At 41.4% G+C, this 10,151-nt stretch overlaps 2 protein-coding genes across 3 annotated transcripts; one reads left to right on the forward strand and one right to left on the reverse strand.

Annotated features, from left to right (window-relative positions):
- The first annotated feature begins 674 nt into the window (after positions 1-674).
- On the forward strand, positions 675-6,432 carry hspa8b (heat shock protein family A (Hsp70) member 8b). Its single transcript, XM_050061359.1, has 9 exons — positions 675-926; positions 3,181-3,390; positions 3,481-3,686; positions 3,996-4,148; positions 4,361-4,916; positions 5,023-5,225; positions 5,311-5,509; positions 5,604-5,836; positions 5,922-6,432. The coding sequence occupies exons 2-9, from the start codon at positions 3,186-3,188 to the stop codon at positions 6,105-6,107; spliced, it is 1,941 nt and encodes a 646-aa protein (XP_049917316.1). The 5' UTR covers positions 675-926; positions 3,181-3,185; the 3' UTR covers positions 6,108-6,432.
- Positions 6,433-7,683: 1,251 nt separating this feature from the next.
- On the reverse strand, positions 7,684-9,777 carry lim2.3 (lens intrinsic membrane protein 2.3). 2 transcript variants are annotated; one of them, XM_050068125.1, is made up of 5 exons: positions 9,622-9,777; positions 8,792-8,985; positions 8,199-8,348; positions 7,972-8,106; positions 7,684-7,875 (listed from the first exon to the last, which is right to left on the reverse strand). In XM_050068125.1, the coding sequence occupies exons 2-5, from the start codon at positions 8,964-8,966 to the stop codon at positions 7,814-7,816; spliced, it is 522 nt and encodes a 173-aa protein (XP_049924082.1). In that variant the 5' UTR covers positions 8,967-8,985; positions 9,622-9,777; the 3' UTR covers positions 7,684-7,813. The 2 variants fall into 2 exon arrangements, with proteins under 2 accessions (XP_049924082.1, XP_049924080.1); XM_050068123.1 differs by lacking the exon at positions 7,684-7,875 and having other exon boundaries at positions 7,898-8,106.
- Between the last annotated feature and the right edge of the window lie 374 nt (positions 9,778-10,151).

Consider the following 10,151-nt stretch of genomic DNA (forward strand, 5'->3'; position numbering starts at 1 on the left):
TACAGGATGTTAACTGTAACTGTAACTGTATTTCACACTTTTGTATTGCTACCTTTACTTCAGTAAGAATTTTGAATGCAGGACTTTAACTTGTAAGACAATATGTATACACAGTGGTATTGCCACTTTAAGATTTGAATATTTCTTCCATCACTGATAATTATAATCCAGTCATATGATTCTGGAATGGGCCATTTTGCACATGTGATAATTTCAGTTTTGGTACTTAAAATGTACTTTGCTTCCAGTCCTTACATAGGTTATTTTACTTAAGTAAGATTTTAAATGCAGAACTTGTACTTGTAACAGAGTATTTCTACACTGTGGTATTGCTACTTTAAGATCTAAATACGTCTTCCATCACAGTGGTATGATACTACTGCTAGTACTGCTGATGGTACTACTTTTACCTTTTGTAGTCTACTTTATACTTTGATTCCAATACTTTTACTTGAATAAAATTTTAAATGCATAACTTTATACAGAGTATCTCTACACAGTGGCACTGCCCATTTTATCTGAGTTAAAGATCTGTGTACCTCCTCCTCCACTGGGCACTGGCAGCGCAGTTAATGATCTGCAGACTTCCTCCACCACTGCAAACAGCCAGAAGTCACTTGAATTTTATTACAATAATCTTGATAGCAACTGCTGTGGAAATGTGCAGGGCGTATTTTTGATTGGAGCATTTATAGAGGCAGAGACATGATGGAGGGTGATTGGTCAGCATCGCTCCTCCTGTGTTCTGGAGAGTTCTGAGGCAGAGTGTGGTGGAGAAGGCGCGGCCGCTCCCACACACACCGCCGGACTGCGGGGATCATCAGGGGACCCGACACACCGAGAGCCACTCAGGGTGAAGCCAGCCTGCAGTATTAAACCATCACCTTAACCATAAGCCTCACGACAGATACCTGAACATAACGGAGGTGAGTATTAGCTAGGTGAATAACTTATATCATACTAACTTTTACAAGTCAGAGGCGTAATGTTAGCTAACTTAATTAAAACATAATTAACCGTTACTACCGTAACGTTACGTACGTCATCAGCGCTCGTGCATATGTCCGCTAATAACACAGCAGAATTTAAGCTAACTGTTAGCTAACAGTTTGGAGTCCATTTTATAACTCAAACACAGCTACACTTTGCACCAACTTCTCCCATGACTTGATGCTTCAAGCTAACTTTTTATTATGTCATTAGTTATATTAAGCAAACCTATTAAACATGAGAGTTACACAAAGTGGCTAACGACAGGTACGAAGTGATGCCGCTAACCCGGAATCCGCTTTGTAAAGTTGCTACAGTGCATTGATCATGCACGTCATCTGCAGAGGCGGTTATGTAACGTCTTGTCAATTGTGTGCAAGTTATAACGAAGTGGGAGGAAGGGTCCAGAAAGTTCCCAGCCTCATGAAATGTGAAAGGGACACGCCCTCATGTACTGTGGCTGCTGATAGCCAAGATAATGATGCAGCACACTGCTCTGCACCTCACCCTGCCTCTGAGCCCTGCTCTGTGGCTGCCTGACTTTGTTTCATAACTCCTCTTTCCCCACAATCAAAGGATCTTTTAACCATTAAACTTTTAAACAACCTCAAACTACTGGGGGAAACTATAATACTGTAGCAACAACAGGAGCTAAGTTATATTCACTATATCTAGAACATGAACTTGCATGTTTCTAAGTAGTTTCTGCACTGCAAATTAGAAATGCAATTTCAATTCTGCACAAAAGACACAAGGCTGTCTTGCAAAATTACTCAGACAACTTGACAGCAAGGTGAATGTCCTCATATATCTGATTTGACAGACATTTTGACACTATGAGCATCATTATTTTTTTTAACTTTTTCCCTGTTAAAAACAGTTTTCTCATAGTTCATACATTCAAATGTTGTGGTTTGTTCTTTAGTTGTTTTAGGAAAAAGAAGAAGTTACAAAGTGCTTTTACGTGGTTGAACCAGTATCGAAACATTTCAGGGCTGCAATGAGACAAATAAAATCACAGCTAAAATAACACAAAAATAAAATACCCAACAATAACACAGGGTAATAACTAAATAATAAAACAGATAAGACATGTGGAAAAGCAAGGAATCCAAACAGTAAGAAGCTGGAAGCCAAAAGCTGTGTATTGTTTTGTTGAAGAGTGATTGAAGCATCTAATTGCTTATGAAAATAGATGCAGATTAATTTTCTGATTGACTAAGAGATCATAAGACAATTTGTTTCAGCTCTGATTTGCATTTCTTACCCCTTCACATACACTCTCCTGCAATGGCCCTGTAGTATGCTGCACCAGAGGAGACCACCCCCACCCCCAGTATAAGTACTGCATATGTTTGAATGTAACAACCTCTCATGTGGCTTAACATTAGGCTAACATTACAGTATATTGATGAGCTGCTGCTGTAGCAACAGTATAGCAACAGTAAAAATAGGGCCTGTTCCAAGAACTTAGTGCTCACTGACTCATCCTGTAACTTTGGTGCTGAGTGAAACAAGTCTTTTTTTTTGTTTTTTGTTTTTTTTGGATCATTTTCCAGATTTGATATGGTTTTACTCAGCTAATTATCCCTCAAATTAAGTAGTAAACCCAGCTCTAGTTTAATTCAAACAGTATCTAATATGAATATTATATAGTAAAACTTCTTGTTTTGTCTCAAACCCAAAGATAGCTAGTTTACCATCATATAAGACAAAGAACAGCCGGAACATACTGCAAAAGCTCAAATCAGACAAAGTTTGACATTTTCATGTTGAAAAATGACACAAACAATGATATGATAATCACAATAGTGGGTGATAATTTTCAGTTGATCAACCTAACAATTAACATTTCAGCTCTATGATAACATAATGAAATGGCAGTTCAGTGTGGTTATCAGGCCACAGTAAACCTGCGTCTTAGAAAAGGTCCTCTTCTCTTTGTTATCTGTAGTTGCCATAATAAAGGCAGCCGCTGCCAAGCTGTCAAATGTAGGAGGCTTAAAAACAGGTGCTGTGGACCTTCACTTCACTTCTGTTTGAGCTGCTCAGACTCTGATAATAGCCTCATTACACCCTACTACAAATGTGCATCACGGTAGCCACCCACAGATAGTCATCTGTCACAGACCCAGCTTTTCAGTGTAGTGCCAATATATGATTAACAGCTGATCATATTCATGTTCTCAGGAACCATGTCCAAGGGACCAGCAGTCGGCATTGACCTGGGCACTACCTACTCCTGTGTAGGAGTGTTCCAGCATGGCAAAGTGGAGATCATTGCCAATGACCAGGGAAACAGGACCACACCCAGTTATGTTGCTTTCACTGACACCGAGAGGCTGATTGGAGATGCAGCCAAGAATCAGGTGGCCCTGAACCCCAACAACACAGTATTCGGTATGAAAACACATTAGTAGAAAAGGAAAAGTATAGCTAGTTAATTTTGATGTGTCTGCTCATTTATTTCTTTTTTTAATTGTCCTTCAGACGCCAAACGTCTCATTGGACGTCGGTTTGATGACGCCGTTGTCCAGTCAGACATGAAACACTGGCCATTTACAGTCATCAATGATTCCACACGCCCAAAAGTAAAAGTGGAGTACAAGGGGGAGACCAAGACCTTTTACCCAGAGGAGATCTCTTCCATGGTGCTGATTAAAATGAAGGAGATCGCAGAGGCATACCTCGGAAAGGTACACCTTTGTTCCCTTTTTACAACATTAATCTGAGAAACTTTTTGGTTGTTAATTAGAGAGGAGATTTGGATGAGAAGTCAAAACAAATGCACAAATTTTATCTTCTACTACAGTATTTTGGCTGCTACGTTACCTGCAAAACATTTTAAACTGAACCCTGCAGTATCTCTGTCTTGTTTACAAGTCACATTATTTAAAAAAAATTAAGGATCTGGTGGCTCAGCTTTGATTAAAAAATACTTTTGATGTTGAGAATGTCAATTATGTCTCATTAACAGCAGTTTCCTGTAACATTTCTTCTTGCAGACTGTTACAAATGCAGTGGTGACTGTGCCTGCCTACTTCAATGACTCTCAGCGCCAGGCCACCAAAGATGCAGGGACCATTTCTGGACTTAATGTCCTTCGTATCATCAACGAGCCTACTGCTGCTGCTATTGCTTATGGCCTGGACAAAAAGGTAAAGCAATCTTTAGGCTACAGTTTTGTATGAGTTTATAACAACACTTAAAACTGCTCTCTGTCCTGTCTAAAGTTTTTTGTTTTTGACAGTTTTATGTGTGCCTTTAGAGTCGACTTTGAATGTGAGGTTTTGAAAAAAAAGCCCAAAGTGCTTGCTGAAAGTGGTTGTATCCAATACCCAAATCACAGTAAATACATTTCAAACTTCAGGTTGGAGCCGAGAGAAACGTCCTCATCTTTGACCTGGGCGGTGGCACATTTGACGTCTCCATCCTGACTATTGAAGACGGCATCTTTGAGGTCAAGTCCACAGCAGGCGACACACACTTGGGCGGAGAAGACTTTGATAACCGCATGGTCAACCACTTCATCTCCGAGTTCAAGCGCAAGCACAAGAAAGACATCAGCGACAACAAGAGGGCGGTGCGTCGTCTGCGCACGGCGTGCGAGAGGGCCAAGCGCACACTGTCATCCAGCACTCAGGCCAGCATCGAAATCGATTCTCTGTACGAGGGAGTTGACTTCTACACCTCCATCACCAGAGCCCGGTTTGAGGAGCTGAACGCAGACCTGTTCCGAGGAACCCTGGAGCCCGTGGAGAAGTCTCTCCGTGACGCTAAGATGGACAAGGCTCAGATCCACGACATTGTCTTGGTGGGAGGTTCCACTCGCATTCCCAAGATCCAGAAGCTGCTGCAGGACTTCTTCAACGGGAAGGACCTCAACAAGAGCATTAACCCAGACGAAGCAGTGGCCTATGGTGCAGGTAAAACCCCTTTATGTCTATAAATATAACTCAAACTCATCCTGACAGTTTGATTTACAAATATGATGCAAATGTAAAACTCAAAATCCACCCACGTGCTCTGCAGCCGTGCAGGCAGCCATCCTGTCAGGCGACAAATCAGAGAACGTGCAGGACCTGCTGCTGCTGGATGTGACCCCCTTGTCTCTGGGCATCGAGACTGCTGGAGGAGTCATGACTGTTCTCATCAAGAGGAACACAACTATCCCCACAAAGCAGACCCAGACATTCACCACCTACTCAGACAACCAGCCTGGTGTGCTCATTCAGGTATGACCGCCATATTTAGTGTAAAAGAACTATTACATTTCAGTAAAATCTTTCTTGATGAGTTGAACTGGCGTTAAATCCGCAGGTGTTTGAGGGTGAAAGGGCCATGACCAAAGACAACAACCTTCTGGGGAAATTTGAGCTGACAGGAATCCCCCCTGCGCCCAGAGGAGTTCCTCAGATTGAGGTGACCTTTGACATCGACGCCAACGGCATCATGAATGTGTCTGCTGTCGACAAGAGCACCGGGAAGGAGAACAAGATCACAATCACCAATGACAAAGGTAATCAGAAGAAGAACTTTACCGCCGTATCTTGATCGTGAAATTAGACACACAGTATTCAACCTTGTGTTTATTTGAAATAAAAATCCATCAGGTCGCTTGAGTAAGGAGGACATCGAGCGTATGGTCCAGGAAGCAGAGAAATACAAGGCTGAGGATGATGTGCAGAGAGAGAAGGTGACTGCCAAGAATGGCCTGGAGTCTTACGCCTTCAATATGAAGTCCACCGTGGAGGATGAGAAGCTGAAGGACAAGATCAGCGAGGAGGACAAGAAGAAGATTGTGGACAAGTGCAACGAGGTCATCAGCTGGCTGGACAGAAACCAGGTATGATTAAGAATACGTTATATGTTTGTAAATTTAAAATAGTTACCAGCTGGCATTAGATTGATACTTAAATCCCCCTCCTCAGTCTGCAGAGAAAGATGAGTTTGAGCATCAGCAGAAGGAGCTGGAGAAGCTGTGTAACCCCATCATGACCAAGCTGTACCAGAGTGCAGGGGGGATGCCGGGGGGAATGCCAGGCGGCTTCACCGGAGGTGCCGATCCATCAGGCGGAGGAGCGTCCTCCGGCCCCACCATCGAGGAAGTCGACTAAAGGAGTTGTTTACCAAACTTGCATGAGCTTGTTCTCTTTCCTGCTTTGAGGTTGGTGTGAAGGGTGATCACATTATATTGCAGAGTTATCTACACTGTTAAGAACCATTAACCACGCCTCTTTTGGGATTGTTTTGATAATTTTTGTACGCCAGCCTTCAGCAACACTTCCACTGTGGCTTTTCTGGTAGGCGGGCTTTTCAAGTGGCTGTGTTGCGTCCAGTTAAAACAGTTAATGTTTGTATTATCACATTTCTATTTCTTTCTCAGTTGGTTATGTGTACTTTGCAAAATGAGACTAAATAAAAAACTTTTTTGAACTTTGACTCATCGCTCATAATTTTCATCACTTTACAGGCACCATGACAGCTTATTCTAATGTTAATTTTAAGTGTTACATATATTACATGCAACACCTGCTCCACTACACACGATCTGTTAAGAAATTATCCAAATATTTATGGTATATTTTGCAGGATTTTCCCAAAAAACAATGTATAGACACAAGTAATCCCTCTCAATCATCACTTTTTCATCAAGTAATAAGATTTTTAAGACCAAGACAAACTGGAAGTGCAACATGCAATACGGCATGCAACCTGTAAAACCATTTAGTTCCATGACCTGACCCTCCAATACAAGATCTGCAGCTAGATCCCAGAGTGCAAATCCTAAAATGACCATGCACTGTTGAAATACTTTGTTCAGGCAGCATGTTTAAAGTGATCATTGTGGACATTTCAAACATGAAATTAAGATATATTTTAAAAGAAGGTATCTCAGGAAATCCGATTAAAATACATTTCCCTTATTCTTATTAAATTGAGCAGCACATCTCCACAGTTACTGTGCCTGTTGGTAACTTGGTAACTCAAAGTCAGCAGTCACAGGATTAAAAACATTAACTTATTAATATTGTTTTAATTTTATTTCAATATATTTATCATCAAACACTCAGGATCCAACCTGTATGCTCTTTTTTTCACCCAAAACTGAACCCGAAAAATTAAAAATAATAATAAAGACAAAATTCCACTTGCAAATCAACTTTTTGCGTGTCAGCTGCCAGGTATTCGCAGGTACCCAACCTGATGCAGGACTCTGGTGTGTGATGTTGCATTTATCTGCATTTTTTCTTTTTCTTTTGCTTTTTTAGGACACTGCTGGGTGGGGCAGCACACATCCAAGAGGAAACAGACAGTATTGGAAAAATAAACAAAAAATGCAGAACACCAAGTGCAGCCACACTGGGGTTGACTTTCACTTTCACAGGTGATACTCTTTACCAACAGTAACAGATTATTTACCTTACAGTACTTTACTGTATGATGTTGAGTCTAGTAGTTTTTAAAGTGGTCATTTGTGCAGTTGTCAGTAGTTGTACAGTACACCAACACTTTTTTTATTAATCTGTGCCTCAGATATGTTGATTTATAGCATTGTAACCATGCCATACCATTTCATTTGCTTATCCCTAGAACATCAAGCACCATTTCTGCTCTCATGCATAAGTGTGCAGCTCTACTGTACTGTATTTCATTTACTCCAATTAATGTAGAGACAATACAAACAACAAATGTGTTCTTTTTCTCATTTATTTTGCTTATTCATGAATATTCAGGAAGTAGTTGGAAAGTTGACAGGGTATTGGTTCCTCTTGGCCGTATATGATGGACCAGTGCTGATGTATGTGTTGTCTTTGGCAGGTCAGCGTGAGTTAGAGTTTCTTGGGCATTCGTGCATCCGGTAGGCACACATGTAGAAGATACCTGGAAGAGAAGAATCAGATCATTAAGAAGAGAATATAAACACGAGAACGAGGCACACCTGTGTGTTGGCATTAGTTTGTGTGTTAGGATGCACACCTGAGAAGAATGTGAGCACCACTGCCACCCAGCCCATTATATAGGACCAGGAGAATCGCCAGCTGCCATAGCGTTTACCGTAGTAGTTCACTGTCACTCCTGTGTAGACAGCCATGGCCAGCAACACAAAGAAGGCTACAGAGGAGATACAATCATGAGGTTTAGCTGGTAAAAGGTGTTCACTACAGTGGAGAGGCTTGCAATGTAGCTATGGCGGAGGAACTCACAGGAGATGAAGAAGAGGATGCCGGCTGCAAATGTCTTGTCAAACCCGTCAAAGGAAGAGTAGTGGATGAAGGCCATGACGCCGATCACAATGCCGATGAAACAAGCCAGCAGGGAGAGAATCATGAAGGCTCTGGTGGCATCCCAGTACGCTGTGGGTAAAAGGACATGAGGTCTGAGACTTGAGAGATCAGATTCAAATGTGGAATTAAGAATCTTTTAAGTCTTTTCATTGTGTTGATATATTTCATTTTCACAGTTATTCATGATTTTCTTCAGCTCTAGCTTGCCTTCTAGTGTTTGGGAATGGACTTGCACCTGATTTGATGAATTAACTTTTGACAGATGACTGAAAATAACCTGAAAACTTCATGTAGCAATCAATTAATACAGCGCCTTTACAAAATGAAACCAGTGGGTTTTTACAAAAAAGATTTCTTGATAACATTCACATCCCAACAAAGCCCCAAAGGGAAGTAACCCTGGTGTTGAGCAGGGTTAGTGTGGAGTTCACAGACTGACTGTCAGCAAACTAATAAATATAAATGAGGATGTGCCTGTGCACACGCAGTGGAAGACACCCAGAGAGTCTTACCGATGCTGTCTGTGTGTGTCATGCATTTCCCGGGCACACAGTACCGCCACAGGCCCTGGTGCATGTAATTGCTGGAGTGACGGTACTGCATCCAGTAGTCAGTTGCCGTGGAGACAATGAGGAGTATGTTCCCGACTCCGGCACAGAACAACCCACCTCCCATGAAGCTGTACATCCTGCTAAAAAAACACTGACTGACATACAGAAAACAGAGCAGGTCAGAGCCTCGCAAACATCCGGGCCCCCACTGTACCAATTAAAGCAGGCGCTTCCTGTTGCAGAGCGTGGGGCTCCACTCAATATGAATAAAACCATATCTAAAAACATTCAGCAGGATGCCACAAATGCTGCGCTGGAGCTTGACACATCTGACTATAGAAACAGTACTCATTAGGCAATGACACTGAGAGGTAATTTACATGGTGGACAAGCAGCCAGCTCAAGCTGACAAGTCATCAAGCTCTAACAATGGCAGAGTGAGAGGTGGGTCCATCTTTACAAAGCTTTCTCAAACCCACAGAAATGTATTTTAAATTTTGATTAAGAACACCACATTTCCAAAGATACAATGCATGTCATGCTGAACTATGGGGAGACAATTGTGCACAAGAAATTTAGTTTTAAAGATTTGATTCAATTCTGCATCCATGATAAAAGGCTTCTTGGTTTCCGTAGTTCATAAAGTTAGTTTTTTCCACAAATTTTAAAGCTATTTAAAGGGAAATTTATGCAAGAGATTAACTACCAAGATCAAATACCACTTTTTAAAATTTCTTTAAATTATACTAAATTACAGTCTCACACAAGATGTTTTAATATTAACGACCTACCTTTATCTTTTTTCCCTCAGAAAAAGTCAGAGATTCCAATATTTCGGGTTGTCAAAGCACAGAGGAGCCCAATATTGTGCGGGGCATGCAGGAAAGTTTTGTTTGTGCATAGGAAACCAAGCGAACAAACGGGCTGAGGGAACAATGGAGCATGCTGAGCCACGACCAATCACAGAGGATGAGTTTTGTGTTTTAGGGAATCTGCTGAAAATACAAAACTGTTAAAGCGCTGTGCAGTAATACTGATGACACAGGGCTTTTAATTCAAAATGCTGCACAACCACACACAGTAAACTCACGGCCTGCAACGGGCTTACCCGCCGCCGTTGCTGGAAAGGTTCATTTGACAGAGATTATTTTAAGTGGTAGAAACGTCATTTTGAATTGAGTCTCAGCTGATGTGTTTTGGGTAAATCCTTCTTCCTATTACGCTGATGGGAAAGCAACATTATTGTCAGTAAATATCAGGTCATTTCTGTCTCTAAATACAATTGTCTGCAGCAACTTGTGTACAAATTATTATAATTCAA

Source organism: Epinephelus moara, chromosome 2, assembly GCF_006386435.1.
Source record: "Epinephelus moara isolate mb chromosome 2, YSFRI_EMoa_1.0, whole genome shotgun sequence".
NCBI classification, from domain to species: Eukaryota; Metazoa; Chordata; class Actinopteri; order Perciformes; family Serranidae; genus Epinephelus; species Epinephelus moara.

Bases quoted from the DNA above. Each gene is read 5' to 3' on its own strand.
- lim2.3 (XM_050068123.1), bottom strand. From the start codon at position 8,966: ATGTACAGCTTCATGGGAGGTGGGTTGTTCTGTGCCGGAGTCGGGAAC. The intron at 8,349-8,791 runs GTAAGACTCTCT...TTTTACCCACAG, and splicing joins GACACACACAGACAGCATCG to CGTACTGGGATGCCACCAGA. The intron at 8,107-8,198 runs GTGAGTTCCTCC...TCTCCTCTGTAG, and splicing joins CATCCTCTTCTTCATCTCCT to CCTTCTTTGTGTTGCTGGCC.
- hspa8b (XM_050061359.1), top strand. From the start codon at position 3,186: ATGTCCAAGGGACCAGCAGTCGGCATTGACCTGGGCACTACCTACTCC. The intron at 3,687-3,995 runs GTACACCTTTGT...TTCTTCTTGCAG, and splicing joins CAGAGGCATACCTCGGAAAG to ACTGTTACAAATGCAGTGGT. The intron at 4,149-4,360 runs GTAAAGCAATCT...TTCAAACTTCAG, and splicing joins CTTATGGCCTGGACAAAAAG to GTTGGAGCCGAGAGAAACGT.